Consider the following 23,799-nt stretch of genomic DNA (forward strand, 5'->3'; position numbering starts at 1 on the left):
GGTGCGACACGACAACGTGAAACATACAAAAAACTGCTTTTATTAAGTTGCGGGTTATAGCCGTCCAATGCAAACATATATTCCACAAAAGTCCAGGTTAACTACAGAGAACAGAGGCTGCCGGCTGCGTGTGCAGAACTATGAGCTAATCAAGCAGAGAACAAAAAAAAAAAAAGACAGTTAAAGTAATGAAATCGCAATACATGTCAGTGTCATATGTACAAATACTAGAACACAAAATAACTGCATTTGGTCGCTTTTGTAAACTATAAAATGTTCAGATTATTATTTTTTTATTATTTAAAGGGGGTCAATTTAATGCTCCAATAGGATTGTAAAAAAAAAAAAAATCATCTCGGAGATTTGTCAAATCATTCACTTCCCCACCGTCACATCACAGTCTTGCAAAATTAGCAGAGAATTTCGAAAACTATCCTGTCACGGTGTGTACTTCAGATCTGACAACCGATATTATAACGAAAAACGAATATTGACGTGAATAAATAACAGATAGGATCTGTAGATACCTTTTTTTTTTTGTTTAAATCTAAAGCTTGATGTTATTGATACTGCACGGTTACACAGACAAACTCAAAAAGGCAAAAGAAATCATACAAAGGCCAAATAACCATTACATTTATTGTACAAGAGCAGAGACGTGTGTGCAGAAGCTGCTACGAGGCAGTGACATCAAGGTTAACGCAGAGTCAGAAAATACTGAGTAGGACAGAAGTCACTCGTTTCTGTAATAAGACGACAAAATGTGGCACGCGTTGTAGAGAGTGGGTGTAAGGTCCGCCGTGGAACTGTGTGGCTGATGTGTCTGATTTGGTTCTCCTTGTTGAATTTCATTACCTAAAAAGCTCTCTGCGTCCTGCAGGAGCTCTCCATTAGAAAAAAAAAAAAAAAGGTCCGCTTCTCTTACAACAAAATGTAGAAAAAAAAATATTTAAAAAAAAAACATGAGTGGCCAAAAAGATCCAAAAAAAAAACAAAAAAGAAAAAGGCTTAGCAGTCGCTTTTCCATAGCTTGATGGTTTTGTCGTTTTCTAAAGCTGCCGATGCGATGATGTTCTCTGTCGGGTGGCAGGCGGTCGAAATGACGACGTCTGAAAACAATGGAGGTGAGTTTTTAAAAAGTGCACGACTGCAAATGAGTTTTCAAACATATCACATCCCAATTGTAATATATGTACACAGAGCCACAAATACCTGTTCTAAAAACTGATCGGTGGAACCAACCGATGCATGTGGCCCCCAAAGACAACGGCATTGGAATAAATAAATTAGGATTGGAATACTTTAGCCCCAGGGAGACTTAAAAATCAGTGTTTTGTTGCTGTACCTGTGTGGCCCTGGAGTTTCTGCACAATCTCCTTCGTCTGCAGGTTCCAGATATAAACCATGTTGTCCTCTGAGCCCGACACGATCCACTGCAGGAGAGCAAACGCACAAGTCAGTGATTTCAAAAGAGTGAAAATATGCAAAGTCTGCAGGTAAAAATAATTTAAAAACACTGAAAACCAAACAGAAACTTCTATTAAAACAGGGATGCACAGTATTGGATTCCTGCTGATGTCTACTCGGCTGCTATTTTCAAACTCATGTTGACCAGGTATTGATATTTGCACATTTTCCACCTAATTGTAGAGAACATCAAATCTCTCCTTTAATCAGAATTAAGATATTATTGTGCCAACTCTTCAGCCTTAACTACACTCCCTTGCAGACACCACAGATGTGTCATTTTAGTTGTTAGAATATTTTCTTGTCCACTTTGAGATGATGAAATTAGCACCACAAAGACCCTCGAAATCCCTCGTAAAGTCTGACTCAGACATAAAGTACAATCAAATGGACAAAACTTGGAAAAAAACAAAAAAACATGCCCACTTGCATTTACTTTTCCGCAACATTTCCCTGCAAACTTTTATCCTGACTGATGTTATCTGCCTGCCGATGTTCGAGGCTCAATCAGCTGATACCGATAATGTGCATCCAAAACCAGTCACATGCTCATGGAGACATGAGCTCCTACCTTCCCACCGGTGACAGAGAAATTGGCAAATATGCAGTACTTCTCGTTTTTATGGCCCGTGTACGTTTTCAAGCACTGAAATGTTGGAAAAACAACAAAATGTTAATCATCTGTATCGCACAGTTAAAAATATAAGCAGCAGTAAAATGTATCTGTAAATTAACAGCATAAAGCAAAATGACATTTGTTAATATCATCAAGGTTTCCGTATTACGACAAATTTGCATCCAAAAATAATGAAATTACACTAAAAACACTTTTCAAACTCATCCAATAAACAAACTAATGAATAAAAGCACTTCAAATAAAAGAACAATGATTATTTCAGCAATTTTACATATCACAGCAGCTTACCTTTCCTTTGCTGTAGTCCCACAGCTTCAGCGTGCTGAAAAACAAACAAACACAGCAGCGTTAAATAACTCCCATCAAAACACTGACTGCTCATATAAAGCTCATCGTGGTGTTTGCTGCCCTCTGCAGGCGAACATCGTGTAAACTTTACTATCGTGCAGGTTCACTCACTTGTCAAGTGTAGCAGCCAGGATGTATTTCCCGTTGGGGGAAAACTTCACAAATGACACAGGAGGGTTGTCGTCATCTGACAGAAACACAAGAACACAGTCAGGACCAAAGTAGGAGTAAATAATAACAAAATAAACCCTTTCAGCACTTTAATAAAGCCCTTTTCAGACACATCAGTCGGGTGAAGTGACGGCATTCGGACACTTTTACTTCAAAAATGCACTCAGAAACAAAAAAAGCTAAACTAATAGCAACTTTATCAAAAAAACAAAAACTGAAAACTCTGTCCATGTGTGATGAGAATCTAACTACTACTTTACCCCCCAGTACCATGAAACTACCCTGATAGATGGCTCGTTAACAAGGATCGTTTATAATTACAGATCAAATATGAAGTTGGCTTGTTGTTGCATGTGCATAAACACATACAACTCTGTCATGTCTTGCTTTGGTTGCGTTCATATGGATCCTGCTGCTTTTTAAGAAACTTAGTGGAAAGACTCCTACAAACAGCTGGCAGCAACAAACTAACCTTAAGCTTTTGTCAAAACCTTAATTATTGGCCAGTCTCTTTATTTAGTTCTGTGTTAGTCGTAATCACAGTGGAGCTGAATGTTAAGCAACATTTTGGACAAAAAAAAGTCTTTTTTGTGCTCCCTGTGCTGTTTCTGGACCAATACTGATGGTGAAATGTGGACCAAGGCTTCCCCCAGCACTGTCCCTACTGACAACGTTGTGTCGTGTTAAAACAGACACAGAGACGTCTTTTCTAGAAACCTAATGTCACCGATCGCGTGTCTGAAATGGGCTTTACAAAGAACCATCACTGATTGAACCATTTAATGACTGTTTTCTGTGACAAATGAAACCTGTTTTGATCTTACCTATGAGCGTCTTTAAACACTGCCCCGACGCCGTGTCCCAGATTCGACTGCGAATGAAAGATAACACAACCGCTATTCAATTGGGAGTCATTGAGGCCTCTTCATTGTCGGCCAGCGCAGTGGGTAAACACAGGCGTCGGATGAATGGAAATGCAAGTCATCCACATCAATTACAGCGTGATAAAAAGTGAAGCACAACATTTATTCCTTCACGGAAGAGAGCTTTCCTCTGGATCAAGCGCAGCGCTATTATGTCCAGCGTGGAGCGCTGCCAGCTCCCGTCAAAGCAGACGAGCTTGTTTTTTGTGGTTTTAACTACAGCCGGACGTTATAGCGTAGTATATTATTCTAACACAGTCTGGACTCACCAAAGGCCGTCGTAGCTACTGGACACGATCAGGGAACCGTCTCTGTTGAAGTGAACCTGCAGGCCGACACAGATCATCACACAGTTGGTACCGCCTTCATCCTAAATCCAGAAGATTCATCTAATGTCAGCAATAAGGCGACAGACTTACAGCAGAGACGGGATCAGAATGAGCCGGCAACGTTTTCAAACACTTCCCCGTCTTCACGTCCCATATCCTCACGCTCTCGTCAAACTACAAGAAAAAAAAAAGAAGCACATATTCCTCATTATTTTTTTTACTAAACCACACAGAGACAAGCTTCAACAAAAAGATCCAACATCTGGTTTCCATTTACAGCTTGTTGTTTTTTGTTTTTTTGTAGCCAAAAGCTCAGTACTCACCGATCCTGACACGATAAGGTTGGACTGGGGGTTGAAGTTGCAGCAGAAGACGTAGTTGCTGTGACCTTTCAGAGTCTTTAAGCATTTCCCCTGGATGAGAGAAAAAAAAGAAAGGTGGCGTTTATCACCCACAGCAGCGCCGGTGTCAGCCCGTCTCCGGCAGCTTCACGCGAAACAAGCCAGCGCAGCTTTGATGAAATTTTCACACCGACACGAACCACAGATATGAACCCAAAGACGGTACATGGATTTCATTTTCATACTTCATGAATGTGTAATGTGTCGAGCGCAGACGGTCTGACTGAATCGCAGCTTAAAGCAGCGCGCCGAGATTCCAGTCGAGCGGATCTCTTACCGAGCTCACGTCCCAGATCTTCAGGGTTTTGTCGTCCGACGCAGACACCAGGAGGTTGGAGTCTGAAGACCAGGCCACGTCAGATATGCCCTGAAGGATCATGGGAAAGAAATGAGGACTGGAAGCTCTCAGGACAGTGAGTATAGATCCAATGCATTAATAATGAAACCATGGATGTGTCTTATTGTCGCATGCAGCTGCTGCTACTCTAGAAAACATTTTTTTAATCATCATTCTCACACGATGAGCCATTTTAATATTTAGTAGCTGCGTCTGACAATCCAGAGTCCTTCTGACGAGCTGTGATTACACTGTGACACGTCAGAGTCTTTATTCAAGACATCTATGACGTCATTATAACTGACAAAAACATCTGTAATTCAGTTTTAACTAGTCGAAATAATGGTTGCAGATATCTCCAACAGCAGGGTGAGTTGTTGTGCATGACGCTGCTCACGTGAGGCATTGTTAACAGAACTAGCTGCTGTGTGGGGTTAAAATACAATAAAATAGGATGAGCTCATCAGCAGGGAGTTTGTGGAGAGCTTTGTTCATTGGAGACTTAAAGTTTCCTCCAACTTCTTTGCTGCTCTGACATGGCGGTAAAACACAATGCAGAAACTTTCTACGTTTCAAAAACAAGCCACCTCGGCCTCCACTTGTGGTGTACGAAGCCGAAGAATTAAGCTGTAGTTATATGAAACTGAAAGTACAATTAGTCAGAATACAGCAGCAGATATTAGCAGGTCACAGTGTTGATATGTGAAGCTGCAGATTTGTGTAATAAGAAACCCTCAGCACACAAATAGTCAGATTGTTGTCTTAGGGAAAGTGTTGATGTGGATTTCTGAAATGTTTGTTTTGACGAGGAACAACTGAATTACAGATATCTCCAATGCATATCCAGTCCAGCTATTAAATGTGAAAACAGCGTGCCATATGATCACAGACGCTCCAACTGCTCCATGTGGGCAGGAACAAGGACAACAAATACAAGCCCATCTCCCCCACAACAAACAAAACCATAAGCAACGCAGCAGTGAAGATAAGAATCTGTTCAACTCACAAGTTTGTGTCCAGATATGGTTTTCTCAAACTTGCCGTCGTACGCTCCCCAGATTTTGATGAGTTTGTCGGCGGCTGTAAAGACAAAATAAACATTCACTCAGTGTTTCTAAAGCCTCCATGAACATAGATCCCTGGGTGGAAAACAGAGCTTCCCATCAGCACCAGCTGCTTTTTCCCATGACTTGAAGTGGAGTTCATTCTGCAGATTCACATAATTTGAGTCAATTTATTAATTTGTTTTCTTATTTTAGGCGCTGGTTTATTATATTAATAATTTAATTTAAAACCAATATGTGGGCAGGAGAACATGGAAACAATACCCTAGACATTATTGTGGCATGTTTTGACAAATCTGACAATGAAGGCGTCAATAAATTAATAAAAACTAATAAATAAGGTTTGGTAATTGTTAAGACGATTCCACCGGATGACATTACATGTTTACAAATTAGTGTGCGGTTACTTTTTGACTATTTTGAGGAACAGAAACCTGCCTCTTCCTTAATGCACCATCGCTGGCAGCTGAGCACAAACAGTAAAAGCTTGTTTTTATTTTCAGGCTTTGGGGTTATAGCATCACTGTTGTTTTACTACGCTCCTGACAGCGCCAAATCATGTATTTGCTTTTTTTTTTTTTTCAGATGGGCTGTTTTTTCTCAGAACAACGGAGGAAAAATCTGTTTTAACAACACCAACGTACGCGTGGACTAAGCCTTAATTACAGAAGCTCTGATCAGTCAGGAACAGGTATTGTGTTTTTTATATTAACAGCTGCTCTATTTCAGAGCCTTAATTAATGTGATTAGTAACACTATTTCATGTCAAAATGGCTGATGTGGAAAAGGTCTATTAACTGTGTGGGCAGAAACCTACAAGAAGCTTAATTCTCCTTTACAATAATTCATGTTTACAATCAGGTAGGCTCCTTAAAATATGCAATAATTAGGGATCAGTGTATATGATGAATAATGGCATTAGAGGGCACCACATGTGGCTTTTGACAGGCAACAGTTTTCTCTGGATCCCTAAAGCTTCTCAAATAGCTGATTTTCAAGTCATACATGACAGTAAAACAACCACCTTTGGGCAGTTAATCAAACAAAGTAAGAAATGATGTCACCTTGGACTGCATTTTTATTTTTTTATTTGATAAAATGACTTACAGATTAATCAGTAATGAAAATATTCAGTAACTGTAACCCTGACTTATGGTAAGACATGTGTGGGTTAAAGGAAACGTGACAGTGGAGGTTAAAAAAAAAGGAAAATAGAACTCACATGAGCTGGCGAGCCATTCTCCACTCGGGCTGAATTTGACAGAGGACACGGCTTTAGTGTGGCCCGCTAATGTGAACTTCAGGCTGTAGTTTGGCTTTGCGGGTGCAGACTGGAAATGAAAAGACAATATGACATTTAAAAACTTAAACTGATGTGTGACAAATAGGCAAACATTTATCTAAAATCGTACAGGACTCAACAGTTTGGGGAAAATCTCTCATTGTAACTTTTCTGACAGAAAGTGAACTTTAAATAAGTCAAGCTTCAGTTCAATATTCACTGTGTGTTAAATCTGAAACGTGTGAGAGGATTACCCCATGAGACACCATCAAAAGTGTCAATGAGGATGGCAATTTACAAAACCAATGGCAACAGTTTAAATCCTGGTCAGATGTGCAAAAAACAAAAAAAGATGCTATAAAATAGTAACCGTGAGCGCCTGAACCCCGTTGTAAACAATAATGAATGAGCAACACTGGCAAGCCTTGAACGTTTCACTCTGCTTGACTTAAACAAAATGCAGTGCAATATTAGTTTCATTATTGAATATCTGCACATTGTTTATCTTAAATGTCAGCCTGTGCAATTTGCCAATTGCATTATTTCAAATTGCAATTCCGACTAATGGTTCACCCCTACATAACAATACAAACAGAATTATGCTTTGTACACTAAGAAGCAAAATGCTGCCGTTACAATAGAACGGGAAACATTAGCAACCATCCTTAAATCCAGACCTTGCTTTGGCTGGCAGATGCTGACGGGACAACTGGAGGTTTTGTGTCAGTCTCTGGTTTCTTGTCTTCTGTGGCCATGGTGAGGAAATCAGCATCTATCGAGCACTATCCTGAAACAGAACAGACGTTGAAATAAGTCTTAATGAGTAAGTAACTAGTAATTGTGCCATTCATGGACAAGCAAGGTGGAGAAACGTGTGAGAAACTGCACACAGATTTGCACTTTTGTAAGCCTCCGTAACACTGGGTTTCTACCTGTATTCAGATCTGAAAGACAAACATTTATAGATTTAAATTATTAGCAATGAAAGGATAAACCTATCCCTTAAGTGACAAGACATCATTAGTGTATACTGCATACTACATATGCATTAAAATGTAAACCAAACCACTAGAAACCACTTATTTGCATGTGTTGGTCCCCATTCTGATTACAAACTGATCAAAGATAATCTCAGGGGCTCCTGTGATGTTTAAGCTCGTCAGGCAGACTGTGGTCGCTATTCAACAGAGATGATTGAATTCATGGCTGTTGTATTTCTCAGTAAACACTGTATTTAAAACTACTGGTCAAGGCTGCAGCTAGTTTCTATTGCTGCGTTGTTAAACAGACATAACTCGTCATAACTGCTTTAGCTTCAAATGTAGCTAGTTCAGCTAGCTTTAGCAAGCTAACGTTAAAGTGCCTTGTTATGGCTGCGAAAAACGGCTAAACAGGAACATTTCGTGCAGCCAGCTTACATTATTTGGAATTTATTTCAAATACACGAACGATAAATCGTGTTTAAATTCACTAAATGCGGGAAAAATGGAATTTCAAACAAAGGACGACACGGAATCATTTTACTGAGAAGTTCAACGCTGATCATGTCGATGCAATAGCTGCACGTTCATCTCAAGATTTAGGATTTGAACAGAAAAATGGGAATTAATCGTAAATACGCTGGTTTTACTCGACAGCTACACGCAGCCTGCTCATGCAGCCGCCTGCTTTAAGTGCATTGATGCTGTTGACAAATTGGCTGAGCTGCCACGGAGGGGCCCTCCATTCAAACAATGAGGTTTCAGGCATGAGGCGATACTCACGGGGAATAATGAGGCTCCGCGGTCAGATTGTTGCTCCTGGTGAGGATGGGGAAAGAAAAAATCACGTATTTTTACTCAGACGATCATGGAGAAGGCGTAAATCTGAGGTCTTGCTCTCGGATGTTGTCCTGTGGGGAGGACCTGCGAGGAGAAGCGGGGAATGTGGTGTGCTGAGGATTTGCGCATGCGTGGTGCGCTAAGAAGTAACGGAAACTAATGAGGGTCAATTGTCAAACACGAAAATACCTTCTCTTTTTAAAATCACTTTTGCTCTGGTCCGGGATGTTAAATTTATTTTTTATTTTTTCATATTGCTGTGTGTGTTTCATATACTATCTTTGCTTTTAATAAGCAAATTGTTATATGTTCTTTCGTGCCATATGTATACCCAATCATTTTTTTCAATCATAACACTGCCTCAGACTCACATTTTTCTCCCATAAATCAAATATATGTTGATTAACGTGTAAATGACGATATAACTACTTTTTTAAAGAAAAAAAAACAAACACCTTTTTTAACCTCCAGCCAAAATGGTGAACAAAGGGCACTAGGAAGCACAATAGTAAAGTAAATGTTATCAATTAATCAGACTTTTCATACAGATGAAAATGAAAGTTCTTTATGGGTAAAAGAAATAAAAATCCCCAAAACCATACAACCAACTCTCCACCCCCAACATCATATTTTATATGAAGGACTCAAAAACCCAGGGATTGAGGAGCTGAGGATATGCTCTGCTAAAAAACAAATGCAGTGAAGAAACACAAGAGGATAAAATAAATAAAAATAAAATAAGAATAAATAAATAATCCGTAATAGAAATATAGATAAATAGGTAAAGGACAAATTAGAAGAAAACAGAATAAGAACATAATAAAAAATGAAGTACTAAACGATACATCGTACAGACTAATATATGTACATATGAGAATAAATAGAGAAATCAATTATTGTAAAGTAGTTCTAAGAAGAATAATATTTAAATGGAATCTATCAAATCAATCAAAAGAATGACCAAAAAGATAGGCCTTGAGTTTGCCATTCAAAACACGAACACTCTTTGCTGCCCCCAGGTCATCTAGAAGCCTGGTCCAGACATGTGAGCCGTAATAACAAAACACTGTCTCACTGTAGGTGATTGTTCTGACTTTAGGTTGAAATAAAAAGCCCCCAAAAAAAAAACCGAAGGGTCCCAAAGGGTCAAGAAAAAAAAGCCAAGTTGAAAAAAGGGAAAGACCCGGGGCAATAAAAACCTCAAAAAACAAAGAAAAGAACCAAAAGGGAAACAAGGCAAAAAAACTAAAATAAAGGAATTTGCCGGCCAAAAAAAAAACCCGAAAAGGAAAAAATTTAAAAAAAAACCATTTTAATTCAACCGTTTTGAAAATATGCAATCAAATAAAATCCTGAACATGCTCCCGATCAGCAGGCGGCGCTGTGTCCCTTTCACCGTTAGCAGCAGACGGCTAATGAAGCTAACGACGAAGGAGCGCACGTTCCCTGCAGCCACGCCTGCAGCAGGTCTGTCCGAAAGTTTTCAGTCCGTCTAACCGCACTCTGGTGTTAGCATATGTTGACTTTTGTATTATATTTCGGCTTCGGTGTTTGCCTCTTAAGTAGAGCAGCTTCAAAACTCCGTCTTCATTAGAACAAGAGTTTGTGAACACTTTAGCAGCTTATCTCGTGTGTGTTTTCCCCCGTGACCCTCCCATGATCCCCTGCGAATCAAGTACAGTGGTATTTATGCTAACTTTATCCGCAGATAACGGCTAGCAGAGGTAACTCGGACAGGGCTCTGTTTAGGAAAGTTTGCTAAAAAAACAAAACAAAAAAAAGGTTGACAACCTATAAACAAAGCGAGACTGTCGTAAACAGACGTCTAAGTAGGCTTTACAGAAGTTAATTTTAATTATCTTTATTTGAAATGTCGGCTCGTGTTTATCACTCAACCCTTGTACTTTAACCAGCTAGCAAAGTTAAGCTAACAACTATGAGCTCATTTCACACTTGACACACTTTGCGTTTGTCCATTTAGTTGGTGTTTTATTAGCTGTGCTGGTAATGTTTTCCCACTATAATGGCAGGAATGTCAACTAGTAAAATAATTATTTACTATTTGTTTTAGTTTTTTAAATATATATATTGTTATTTAGATGTGCTGCACCTTTAATGCTTCACAGTTTCTCTCTCCAAGCCTCAACTGATATAACTTTTCCCCCACTTGGTAATGATCATAATGAAAACAAATTATTTGAACATGCATTGATATATATTTTACTTTTATTACTTACAGTGCCACTGATTTGCTTCACTTGCTGTTTATTTGAGCTGCACCATTTACTGTCTGCAGAACTTGCTTTGTTTATTAAATTTTTAAATCCTTTTAAAAAATTCTGTACTTGTCAGCGTTTCCTGTGATGCACCAAATCACCAAATCATGTCAAAATCCTTGCATGTGAAAACGTACCGAGTAATAAAACTTGATTCAGATTCTGGTTCTGATTTAAAATAATTCTGTTATTAATAAATATGTCACCACTGATGCAAGCCTTCCTTGGCTTGTCTACAAACTAAACGAATGCACTCAAATCAGTCACATGCCCAGTGCTGTAAATAAAACCAAAGATTGAGTGGTAAGCCCACTGAGCTCTTACACTCTTACTAAAGCTGTATATCATGGGTATGGGTTGCTCTACACGAACATATAATAATCAGAAACATGTTATGTGAGGGTTGACCAGTGTTTTTTTTTTTTTAAGGCTGATTCTTATACAGATTATTAGTCATCAAAGTGACAGATACAGATATTTGGACCATTTGCGGTTCAAAAACAGAAATAAATGGGTATCACAATTTAAAATACCACTTAAAAAATGCACAAAACGTCGTTGAGAGGCCCTTGATTATGACTTTTTTATGCATGTTTAATTAGGAGAAAACTTTTCACTGATTATTCATCGCATTCATCGCATAATTATATAGTATTGTGGATGGAGCTTTACTGGAGAGGCAACTGCATTAAAGACAAAGGAGTACATTTTAAAATGATTTTATCAGGATTCTGATTTACAAAGAAATAATTACTTTGTTTTTCGGAGAAATGCTGAATCTTTCTTTTGTTTTTATTCTTTGGACCACGAGATCCTGGCTATTCTAACTGTTTATCCGCTTCTGTCGACAGGTCCCATCGTGTGGTATGAAAGCTCCGTATGAAGCGGGTTCCCTCACGTTCTTTGATGAGCTGACAGGCGACGTAATCCACGGGAGATAACAGAAAGCAGCAGAGGCTGTTCCCCCCCACCATGTCAGCAGACGCTGACCCAGACCCTCCACAGCTTGTGAACCCTCCACCTCCCGAGGTCACCAATCCTAGCAGGCCTGGCCGCAGGACCAACCAGCTGAAATACATGCAGAATGTAGTGGTCAAGTCCCTGTGGCGGCACCAGTACGCCTGGCCTTTCTACCAGCCCGTCGATGCAGTCTCTCTTGGACTAGCAGTGAGTAGTTTGCACTTGTCAAGTCTGAAGATCAGTCGACTGACATAAAAATCATATTTTTGTTGATACAGGAATTGTCTCGTTCATTTTTAAGCAAGAAAATCATCATCAGTGCTAAATATTCCCTAATTCCAGACTCTTAAATGAGATGATTTGCTGCTTTATTGGTCATATTACACTCTACACTACATATTTTGGCTTTTTTGATTATTCAGTTGCAAATGTAACGTCCAGATGAGTTGACAATGAAAATATTCATTTGTCTCTGTAAGCCAAAAACATGAAATAAGTCCTGACATAAACCTATCTGTTGCATTTGTAGAGGCTGCAATTGTGATAAATATTCATGGGGATGCCTGAATTAGCTTTTATACACACTTTCTGTGTTGCCTTGTAGAAAAGCATCTGTTTTAATCTTCTTTCACTGGAGTAAAACTGCTTCCAGATCCTCTCTTTCTCCTCTGTGTTGGCTTTCTTTCATTACGGCTGTTCACGTTGTTGTCTGTGATGTGTTGACACCTTCTCTTTGTTTCTTCCTCTGTTTTGATTGCTTCCTAATTCTCATGCACTCCCCACTTAAACAGCACAGTGAGTATACAGGTGTTGAAATGTGGTGTCACACTTTCATCTCAGCCTTGTTGACAGCTTGTACTCATACATTAATAACAATCCGATAATCTGCTTGATCCTGCATTTTTAACGTGTCAGTACTTAATGACTTACAATTTTAAAAAAGGTGTTTTAGTTCTTAAGTCTGATAAACTAATTGGATGTAGCTTCTGTCCTGAATAGTCTCTTGTGTAGTTTATTATTAGGTCCAATTAAAACTGTTTACAGTGAGCTCAGGGGATCATCCAGAGCAACGGAAATTAATCAAACTTCAGTCACATTAACTGAGGTGGTGCAGAATTCAAAAAGACACATATCTCCAAATCTTAGCTTATTAAAAAATATGTATATACAGTTAGATACTGTCCATTGTTATTCTAATTTATTGCAACATGGGCTCATATTTGTGTAGTTTTGGCCACAGTTTCTTTTTTGTAAAGATAACATTGCAGTCACCGAAATAATCGCTGAGATCTGGGAACGTTATGCTGTCGATACAACAAAGTCAAGCAGGGCTGTGATCAGATAATTAGACGATCAGAACCACTTTGTTTGAAGAGAAAAAAATTACAGACGACTGCGGCACATCAACAGCAAGTTTGGTGATAATAAAAACCATTTGCTTTAATTTGCACTTTCAGTTCCAAATATTTTCAAATTTGTCCGTCTTTCGGGCTTTCTAACTTCATCTTGTTGACTGACAGCAATTATGGCCCAAAAAACTATCAAAATAAGATCCAAATTGTAATAAACCGAACAAAAGTGTGTGCTGAAATGCTGCACTAATTAATTTCTTCACCACAGACAAAATTTGGCAGATATTTATGACAAACTGGGACAAAAAACCCCAAAGATTATGTTCTGACACACTGATTCTTTGTCTTAATTAAGGATTACCATAAGATAATAACATCTCCCATGGACATGGGAACCATCAAGAAACGACTGGAGAACAACTACTATTCGAGTGCGAGTGAATGCATGCAAGACTTCAACACCATGTTCACCAACTGCTACATATATAACAAGGTGAGGAGCCTTGTTATTGGAACAGCACAGCGCCGGTTTTTCCTGACAGATCCTCACGTTCCCCTCTGTTCTCCAGCCTACAGATGACATCGTGCTGATGGCCCTCGCCTTGGAAAAGATTTTCTTGCAGAAAGTTGCCGGCATGCCTCTGACGGAAGTGGAGATTTTACCCCACACAGCCAAAGGAAAGGGCAAAAAAAGTGGCACCCCAGGTAATGAATCTGCTTCTCTGTCGAAGTAACACAACGTCAGGCTGTTTCACATGTACAGATGTTTTATTAACTGAAGGTTGGGAAACTGCACAACAAACAGGGGTCACATGCAGGAAGGAGGAAAGTGTCAATGATGAGATGCTCAGTATCTTGCAGAGTACATAATATGATGAATGTATTCACTGAGGAATGACGGCTCTGACTTGTGGCATGTTGTGCCAACACAACCGGGAGATTACGTGGGAAGAATGTCTGAAACTAGTTATTGAGAATGATTACTAAGAAGAACGATAGAAACAATAAATCTACCATTTTAAACTGTTAGAAACCTCACAGACATGCTATTCTTTTTTCGGTACAATTAATAGATAATTGTAATGTTTTATTCAGTGGCATGCTTCTTCAGAGTTGTCTGTGTGTGGTTTTCTGAGCACAAAGTCATGCAGGCCAGCCAGGCTTCGAGTTTTACAGCTGTCTGAGCCTGTAATCTACTTAGACACGAAGGACCTCAGGACTGCCCTTGGTATGAATAGTATAAATATTTTAGCAATAGTTCAGATTTTTGCCAGCATAAAAAACATTCTGAGTATCATTGTGTTAGTTTGTTGCCCCCTCTTTAGTACTTGTGTTTGTTTGAAATTGCACTGCTGTCTGTCTATGTTGCTGTATTTTAAAGTGCTTACCAGTTGTAATCACTTTCAATGATTTATCAGAAAGCAAGAGGAGGCGTGAAAATGCAGGCGTATCCGTTACTCCTTCGAAAAGCGACTTTGAGGAGGAGTCGCCACAACAGGGAACCGCGCAGGGCGGCCCGGGCGAACAGCTCAAGTGCTGCAATGACGTCCTGAAGGAACTGCTGTCTAAGAAGCATTCATCCTACGCCTGGCCTTTCTACAAACCTGTAGACGTCGAAGCCCTGGAGCTGCACGATTACCACGACATCATCAAATACCCCATGGACCTCAGCACCGTTAAAGTAATTTGACTCTCTATTTACCGTTGAGTTTATTTACTATTGAGCTCACCTGAAAATAAGCCGCACCCACTAACTTTAAAAAGGGAAAAAAACATTTGTACATATACAGGCCGCACTTATCTATAAGCTGCAGGTGTCCACGTTGTAACATGAGATATTAACACAGAAAGATGTTACACAGAACGATTTTTTAAACTTTTAATCAAATATGTAAATGCTTTTTTCCAAACAGTGCCTGTAACACGGCTGGTTAAAAAAATAAAAAATACAGCAGCCTACCAGAAAAAGTCACTGATCGCTATCTTCGTCTTCCTCCTGCGCACTAAAACCACTAAAGTCGTCTTCTTCAGTGTCGAACTTGAACAGCCTCAGAATTACTTTATCACACACTTCCTCAGTCTCTCTTTCGTTGTCACTCTCAATGTCACTTTCGTCTCGAGGCAAATTCATAAAAATCATAAAAATCCATAAATTAGCCGCATCATTGTTTAAGCCGCAGTGTTCAAAGCATGTGTAAAAGTAGCGGCTTATCGTCTGGAAATTCTGGTGCTCATTAGGGATGCACGATAGTGGCATCATCATCGGTATCGGCCAAGAAAGGTTTAAAAGTGAAATAGTTTTGTTTGAAATTGATACCTAAAAACACTTTTGTAAGTTTTACTGCATGTTAAAGTAGAAGTCTTGTTGTGGATGGTGAACGTGCACACTTGGAAAAACATTGTATTTTATGTCTGCACCTGCCAGAGCTCCTTAATAAGAGTCGGTAGAATATTATGTTAATTCCACTGCATTGGGAGACTTGATTTTCTTTGCAATTATGTGAGAAGAATGTGCATACATCAGTACTGACACTGACAATTTGTTAAAATGAGTTAGAAAATAGAGTAACAAGGGAAATCCAATATTATGCATCCCATTTACTTATATTTAATGTACACATTTACAAATACAAACACTCTGTTTTTGGTTAACTCATCTTTGTTTTGCATTTTCAGAAAAAGTTAAACGGAGGAGAATATGAGGACACACAAGCATTCGCTGCAGATGTGCGGTTAATTTTCTCCAACTGCTACAAATACAACCCATCCGACCATGCCATCGTCAGCATGGCCAGAAAGCTGCAGGTGTGTTGTGACTGATTACATTTAATAATTAAAGAATTCAAACCTCTCCTGTGGGCTTGCTGTTTCACCCTAGTCTTCTCTGCCCTTGTGCACGTGTTTGCTTCAGGGAGTGTTCGAGCAGAGTTTTGCAAAGATGCCAGACGAGCGCGTGGAGTCCGCTAAGAGCGCAGGTTTCAGCGGGATCAGCGGCAACGATTCCTCCAGTTTGGACAAATCGCAGTCGGCAGAGGAGCGCGCAACCCAGCGTCCTGTTCGGCAACAACCGGTGGGTTCCTGCACAGATCTTTACATAACAAAGTGTAAGTAACATTTGGCAGTTAATCTGTTAAATGCGAAGTTGTGCCCTCCAGATACTGGCATAGTGAGCATGCACTACCTGTAAAAAGTCATGTATGCTATATAGTGATAACATTTTATTTTACTACATAAAAATATCCTTGATGAGAGAATTTTCTGGAGCAGATTAAACATTCGGCTGCTTCAACCTGCAGGGCTTCTGCCAGGATCTCTTGATAAGATAAACAGTTCTGCCACCTTACTTTGTGCCTCTCAAGTGTCCAGCAGGGAGAAATAGATAAAGAATATTGGATGCAGAAGATGCTGTGGACTGATAAAATCAAATGCTGAGCTGGCCCAGTGACAGAGCTTTGTTTTTTTTTTCTTACTCTGTCATCCAACCTGCTACATCACACAGCAACTGCTCTGTGACTCTTACCTCTTCTTTCTTGATGCTGCCAGTTTTCGCTGCACTTTTTTGTCTTAATATTATAAAGTGGCACCACAGGAACCCATTTCTGTCCACTCTCCTAGTTTAAAACTGCTCACCAACAGCTTGCTGAAGCTCCCGTGAGTAAACTAAAGAAGAAAAAAGAAAAGCATGAGAAGAGGAACAGCAGGCAAAATAAAGAAAGCTCCAAATGCACTTCAAATTCCAGCTCCAGGTATGATGGTGTACGTAAATCAAGAGCTTTATTTGTCTAGTTTGTCACTTCTGTCGAGAGCTTTCAGTGTTGAGTCTTTATTTCAGGCAGTTGTGGAAGGGGAGCAAAAACTGGGATTCATGCGTCGAATGTTTGCCGATGACGTACGACGAGAAGCACCAACTGAGCCTCGACATCAACCGGCTACCTGGCATGAAGCTGGCCCGCGTGGTGCAGATCATTCAGACACGAGAGCCCTCGATGGGCAGTGCCAACCCAGACGAGATCGAGATCGACTTCGAGATACTGAAGCCGTCCACGCTGCGAGAGCTGGAGCAGTATGTCAGGTCCTGTCTGTATAAGAGGTTCAAGAAATTTCAAAGTGAGTACAAAAGCCTCTGTTCCATCTTCACTTGAATCAGTTGGCAGTAAGGTGCTAATTACACAGATGATTTCAATGCCTTCTATAGTGTTTAACTGACAATGGTGCTTTTTTTTTTACACTCCCTTTCATCCAGTGAAAAGCAGACAAACCGCATCTCATCACAACGACAGCAGCAGTTCTTCAGATTCTGCCACCAGCAGCTCCACTGACTCCAGCTCAGAAGAGTGACTCATGATCGCTGCATTGCTTTTATTTATTCCTTCTATTGTGACCAAAAGATGCTTTTTTTTCTTTTTTTTTTCCCCTCCCAAAATTATGGTATACATGCTTATTTTTCTATTTGTTCTATGTGTAATATGTGGAAAATTAAACCTGCCTCATATCGTGTTTTGTATTCAGCGTGGCTTCTCTCGTTTTCTTTCTTTAGAAATCACAATATCCGTCTCTGGCGTTTCTTATCAGACGCTATAAATCTGCCACAGAGCTGGATGGCACGCTGCTGCGGCTGGAGCACATTTCATAACGTGAATTTCAGCCAATATCCTGTTTCTGTCATTCATTTGGTCCATTCTGTTTAATTGCAGTGTGGGCCTTTTTCAAATCCTGTTACACTCTTTTAAACGTCAAACTGTTGTGCCAGAAAGACCTCAGCAGCAGCTGCTTAGTATGTAAATGGCATCATTTAGCAGTAGATTGATTTAGGTGCACTGTTTTTTTTTTTTGCTACAAGGTTATGCAGTGTGGAAATTTCAGTTCCTTTTTATAACCGTGTTATCATGCAACAATAATATCCCTTACAAAGAAAAAGAAGAGCTTGTTGCTGATGAAATACCCGAGTCATGATTCAGGTCTCAACAGGTGGATTCTGTTTTATTCTGTATGAACATGAAAACAAGCAGCTGGAGCCTGAAAAACTTCAAAATTCTGAGGCTCTGCGGTTGAAACAGTTCAAACAGCAGGAATATAAATTGCAGTGAACGGACCGCAGCATGGAGAAAGAAAAAAAGACCTACAAAAGCCACAAGATTAAAATTCAGAGTTCTTCATTCTTAATGCAAAAAGATCAAATTTATCAGTGATTTAACAGAAAACATGACAAGTTGTGTGACATTTTGACAGTTTTCTGTTATATTCTTTTGTACTTTTAGCAGATATTTATGATTTGTTTAAGAAGTTGAAGCTTTTTTAGTGCCACCTATGTGGACCTTATCGCATACTGATACTTAAAAACGTATAATACTGACAGTACAGGATGTATAGGACATGAAAATCAAACGTCCTCATTGAGACTTTGTTTACAACAATGCACAACTTGTAAAAAGAGGTTTATACTTTCATCTGCTACCTGGGTAACTTTTTGATGTCTCCTGACTTCTAACCTTAGTGATAACAGTAAAAAGCACAAAGATCCCCTTTGCAGTGCATGCAGGAAAACCCCTTTAACATTGTGCTCTTTAGTAAGCAACTCCTCGGTATTAGAAGGCTGTCTTGACTCAGTCGCTTGCTCCACTTCCAGCTGGCCTGCCAACTGCTGCGCACTGACTGGCACGAGCCCAGCGCTGCCCGGTTCGAACAGCTGGCGCCTCCGACGGATCTCAGAGCTTCACTTCTTCCAGCGTTTTTATGTCGGAGGCGGTAAAACGCCGACTCACTGCAGAGAAAAGATTACAACTGAGTTTGCTTGTGAGTTCAGACTACGTGCAGCTCAGCAGTCAGCCAGGAGGTGGCCATCATGTTCCATCTGAGGCTGTAGGCGGATGGTTTCTCGTGGTTTGGTGCTTTTATTAATAAATAGTGCAGTTTTGCTGAGTTGTGCAGCCTTGATCCTAGTCATTTCATTTTCTATCAACATATTGCTGTTTGTACACATTCCTCATATATATCACCTCATATCAGGAATGCAGTGATCTAAATGATGAGAAAACAGCTGAAAGGTGTTTAAAGGAAGGCAGGTATTCCACTCAAGATCCCTTTTTATGCTTATGTTTTGATTGTGTGTCAATGCTTTAAAAAAAAAAAGAAAAATAGATCAACTGGAAGCCACAACTGCTTGCAGGCTGTTGGGTTCACTCATCATTTAACCTTTTTTTTTTTCCTTGCTGTCCTCGTGCTGTGCATGTTGCAGGGAGTTGTGCTCTTTCTGACCAGCATTCCCATCATGCCCCATGCAACATGCCATCCGGTTGGCCCGCGGCAACCTCGGGGTGTGATTGATCAGTGCCACAACTCCAATGACAACTAGTCATTCCTGCCACTTCTGACCATCACTCAGCGCGTGAATCCTATGTTTGAAAAAAAAAAAAGGGACCACATGTGCAACTCTGCAAACACATCACACTGTCATGTGTGTTTGATTAATGGACGCCTGGTTTTCATTCTCTCTTTACTACCTTGTAGAGGGAATAAATAAAACCTCTGGTTTCATGTTAATGTCAGGTTGAATCAAAGAATATATGCTGCACTTCAGTTTGGTAACTGATTTATGCCAATGTGACATATATCAAGAGACTTAATTGCAAATTTGAGGCTGTTTTTTTTTTTATTTGTAGCAAACTTTATGGTGCTTATTAATCTATTTCTTTACTTCGGTAGAAATTTTGCTGAGCATGTTTTTCTTGCAGCACTACACTGCATCATGCACACACACTATGTTCATTACTCGAAGCTGCCCAGATTCATTAGCTTAGTGCTCAACAGTATCACTTGATCAACTACAACTTGCATGCTTTGCACAAAAGTACTTCAGTAGTTGTGCATTCTGAGGATCCACCCAGCAACCTACCAATCATAAACCTGCTTCTCTCACTTCTGCATCACCTCCGATTGACACTTTAGCTCCCAGACGTCCTCCAGTTCCACATTTCTATATGCTGTGTATTTTCCTTGAATGTTATCTGTTTTCAAGGAAGTGCACTTTAAAAAAAAAAAAAAAGCCATAACAGGATGTTCCAGCAGTATCTTGTTGAAAGTCGGTGTCCTTCTGTTATCTGTCTAGACAGGATTGGGGAAATGTTCTTTTCTTTTAGGTTTGTTAAATAATGTACATCTATTTTCACAATTGAGCACTAAGCGGTAAAACTGCAATCTGGGAGTGTCGAGAACCTCAAACTGTCCCTTCCTACCCTCTTTGCAATTGTCTCTGCTATCTTTGTAGCAACATTTTTTTTCCAACATCCTGTGAAACTCGTGTAAAAACTCTTAAATGAGCCATATTATAGGCTGAGTGAGGATGTTTAAATGGTGTTTAAATGTTAAGTGATCTCATGGCACTATTTGCCAAAGAGCATTTGTAAATCACAACATTCATTGTGCAAACAACGTTGTCAGCATGCATTCATACAGCTCTCCTGTTGTCATATGAACAATGTTGCATGTGCAAGGTTACAGAGCTTTGTAAGAGTTAAGAAAGGTTTACGTTAACCGTTAAAAGAGTCCAGATCTGGTGTTATACTAAAGAATGCATGGTAACATAGCTTTAACTCACAGTCAGTCTTATGCCTTTGTGCTGGGAACATGCTTCTTTAAGGGTGGCACCAATGGAAGAACTGGAAATGTACATCTGTAGACAAGGATTGTAGGATATTTGTTTTGATTATCTTGACGTCCAACAGCAGGAATTCCTCTCTACTACAAATAGCTTTTGGTGTCTGGTGGTTTTCCAGTGGTGGGATTAAACCTGGCATCCCAGACACCTGAGGTGATTTGGAGGACATACTGTTTAGAACAGGTGCTTTCAAAAGACTGACCACATCCATACTTGCTTAAAATGCTCACAAACCCATTTAAGACGCCCTATCTGTCCCGACAACCAAGTCAATAAAAGTGTAAAACTCATAGACTGTATAAAAGATGGACGTAGCAACCGGCCCTGAAAAAGCCAACCTGGAAGTGTCAAAAACCTGCAATATCACTACATCCGCTAGTCCTGACTCCAAAAAGCCCTGGCTCCTATAGAAATGAATTGGAAAAGAAGTGATCACAGATCACGAAATACTGCATTCCTCCAGCTCAGGATTTTTTCAAAATGAGTTTTCATGGTCAAGTCCAGAGATTAGGTGGCCAATCTGAAAATAAATTCATAGTGAATTTTTAAAAAATCATCAACATTTTGTGGGGCAAGGGGCGTGGCTGGCTTGATTGACAGTCGGCAGCGACGATGCAGATGAAGCGAGCAGAAGGCGGTAAATGTGGGCGGGCAGAGAGGGCCCGCCTCTCAATCCGTCTGACCAATCGCTGCTCCTATGGTTCCGCCCCCCTGCGTCACTGGCTCCAAAAATCCAAGATGTCAACCAGGAAGTAGCAAAACTCTGGCTTCATTTTCTCAGTGCAGAAACCAACGGGTGACGTCACGGTAGCTACAGCCATCTTTTATACAGTCTATGGTAAAACTACAGGTGATAGGAAATATTTCAACTAGGTTTAAATGAAACGCTCAAACCACTGCTCAGGTGGATTTAATGATGTTCAGCCTTTACATCCAGCTGGATTTTCACCTCTAGGTTCTCTAAATGGACCATTGTCCAGTCTTATCTGGTTTTCCTTATCAGTGCACCCTTAGCAAACAATAGCTTTGGCCTGATGGCATGTTTGCCTTTTTTCTTCATACAAACGATGTTGGGTGAAAACCTTGGAATGATCTTCTTTAAGTCCTTTGAATTTGACAGACAGATCAGCTCAGATCAGACTTTTGGCCAAGATCAAGGCCCATCTCTGTCCCAAGAAGTTTTAAAAAGTCATACATGCCTTTATACCGCTTGGTTAGACCATGGTGATTCCATGTATGTGGCTGAAGAGCAGTCGTCTCTTTAGCAAAATGCAAAATGCAGTTGCTTTGTAATGGATTTTAAGATGTTTCGTGCTTGTTTTTAAGGCTTTAAATGGGTTGGAACCACCTCGTTTAGCAGAAGTCCTGCCTCATCATAGAGCTGTGAGATCCACCAGCCAGATGCTCTCGGATGCTCTGAGATCCAGGAGCAAAAGTGGAGGCCATCAAGCTTTTACAGCGGCTGCTCCTAATCTCTGGAACTGCTTTCCTTTTCAAGTAAGACTTTAGAAACTTTTACTGCGACCCAACTTCTTTCTTGACATCCTGACTTCATCTTTTATTGTCTTACAACTTCTTAATCTTATTTCATTGTCTGTTATTCTGATTTAGCTTTTATGATCATATTTTTAGCAGCACTTTGGTTCAACTCTTCGTTGCTTTTAAATGTGCTTTATGGATGCGTTTAGCTTTGACTTTGATTGCGACTTCGTGTCAAACAATATATCTGTTCGTGCCGGATCACAAAACGTACGTCTGGTCCTTTGTGTTAGACGTCTGGCCTCCAGCTACCGTGGGAACGTTTGATGCTTGCACGAGGCTATGGACAGTCACAACATCCTGCGGGTCTTTGTGAGGCGAAAATGGCAGCCAATGAAAGAAAAGTGCAGCTTGAACTCTTGAGAACCTCACATATAGGATGAATGCAGTGAAAATCGACCTCCTCCAAAGTCTCTGTTGAAAACCTCTATTCAGATGAGGTGAAGGGCAATCAAAGAAAAGCCATATTCTCTACACTGTACTTGGAATAAGCTAACAAACCACCATGAAAGCAAAAGATGGTCAGTTCCCACCGCTTAACATCTCTGTCTGTGTAAATGAACTAATCTATCTGCTCTCTGAAGAGTTCAGCGTGGCCGTCTGAAGCCTCACATTTCTGTACCGATGATCTCAACATTGAGCTTTTACATGTTCTTTGTTCAGAGCTCCAGCTTCTTACAAATCATCTTCCAAACACACACAAAAAATAGGAGCAAAAGAAATCAGGTTTGGCTCTGCCGCTCGGTTTTATGCCCGGAGATAAATTGGCTAAACGTGCTACATCCCTGTGGGAATCTGGAGGTGGGAAAGTGCGATGATGACTGAGTTGAGCAAGTAATGAGACATGACAAAGGGGGCTTAACAAGGAACAGGTGGCATATTGATGTCAGCGGCAATTAAGTGATTAATTGACCAACTGTGATTATTTTATTAAGAAAAGATGACATTGGGAAATAAAGGAAGATTAGAGAGATTAGAAAAGGAAGCGTAGGAGGTGCTCAATTAAAAGAAAAGAACGAAATTATCAGAACATCATGAGCAGAGGAATAGGAACCAAGAGCTGCTATGGATGATCATTTTGGGATCTCAGGATGAGATCTGTTTGCAGGTTATACATTCTACAGAGAATAAAGAAGGGGAAATATATTTTATTTACACCCAAGTATGTGAAAAATCCTTAGTTAAAGCTGAAATTTTAGTTTAAGTTGGCATGAATGCATATTTGGCCACTTGGGGGCA

At 40.0% G+C, this 23,799-nt stretch overlaps 2 protein-coding genes across 5 annotated transcripts; one reads left to right on the forward strand and one right to left on the reverse strand.

Annotated features, from left to right (window-relative positions):
* Positions 1-20: 20 nt before the first annotated feature.
* Positions 21-8,895, reverse strand: wdr5 (WD repeat domain 5). 2 transcript variants are annotated; one of them, XM_008304847.1, is made up of 14 exons: positions 8,723-8,895; positions 7,637-7,741; positions 6,900-7,008; positions 5,620-5,693; positions 4,554-4,643; positions 4,199-4,288; positions 3,966-4,049; positions 3,816-3,871; positions 3,448-3,494; positions 2,564-2,639; positions 2,393-2,426; positions 2,039-2,113; positions 1,346-1,433; positions 21-1,109 (listed from the first exon to the last, which is right to left on the reverse strand). In XM_008304847.1, the coding sequence occupies exons 2-14, from the start codon at positions 7,712-7,714 to the stop codon at positions 1,009-1,011; spliced, it is 1,002 nt and encodes a 333-aa protein (XP_008303069.1). In that variant the 5' UTR covers positions 7,715-7,741; positions 8,723-8,895; the 3' UTR covers positions 21-1,008. The 2 variants fall into 2 exon arrangements, with proteins under 2 accessions (XP_008303069.1, XP_008303063.1); XM_008304841.1 differs by having other exon boundaries at positions 7,637-7,746.
* On the forward strand, positions 6,282-17,871 carry LOC103374692 (bromodomain-containing protein 3-like). Of its 3 annotated transcripts, none has more exons than XM_008304819.1 (10): positions 6,282-6,368; positions 11,907-12,222; positions 13,723-13,860; positions 13,937-14,072; positions 14,786-15,048; positions 16,044-16,172; positions 16,279-16,437; positions 16,983-17,113; positions 17,200-17,474; positions 17,611-17,871. In XM_008304819.1, the coding sequence occupies exons 2-10, from the start codon at positions 12,028-12,030 to the stop codon at positions 17,703-17,705; spliced, it is 1,521 nt and encodes a 506-aa protein (XP_008303041.1). In that variant the 5' UTR covers positions 6,282-6,368; positions 11,907-12,027; the 3' UTR covers positions 17,706-17,871. The 3 variants fall into 3 exon arrangements, with proteins under 3 accessions (XP_008303041.1, XP_008303031.1, XP_008303050.1); XM_008304809.1 differs by lacking the exon at positions 6,282-6,368 and adding an exon at positions 10,186-10,246; XM_008304828.1 differs by lacking the exon at positions 6,282-6,368 and adding an exon at positions 10,261-10,454.
* Positions 17,872-23,799: the final 5,928 nt, after the last annotated feature.

The sequence above is a fragment of the Stegastes partitus genome, unplaced genomic scaffold (assembly GCF_000690725.1).
Source record: "Stegastes partitus isolate 25-593 unplaced genomic scaffold, Stegastes_partitus-1.0.2 Scaffold42, whole genome shotgun sequence".
NCBI lineage: Eukaryota > Metazoa > Chordata > Actinopteri > Pomacentridae > Stegastes > Stegastes partitus.

Bases quoted from the DNA above. Each gene is read 5' to 3' on its own strand.
- LOC103374692 (XM_008304819.1), top strand. From the start codon at position 12,028: ATGTCAGCAGACGCTGACCCAGACCCTCCACAGCTTGTGAACCCTCCA. The intron at 12,223-13,722 runs GTGAGTAGTTTG...GTCTTAATTAAG, and splicing joins CAGTCTCTCTTGGACTAGCA to GATTACCATAAGATAATAAC. The intron at 15,049-16,043 runs GTAATTTGACTC...TTGCATTTTCAG, and splicing joins TGGACCTCAGCACCGTTAAA to AAAAAGTTAAACGGAGGAGA.
- wdr5 (XM_008304847.1), bottom strand. From the start codon at position 7,714: ATGGCCACAGAAGACAAGAAACCAGAGACTGACACAAAACCTCCAGTT. The intron at 7,009-7,636 runs GTCTGGATTTAA...TTTCATTTCCAG, and splicing joins CATCTGCCAGCCAAAGCAAG to TCTGCACCCGCAAAGCCAAA. The intron at 3,872-3,965 runs GTAAGTCTGTCG...GTCGGCCTGCAG, and splicing joins ATTCTGATCCCGTCTCTGCT to GTTCACTTCAACAGAGACGG.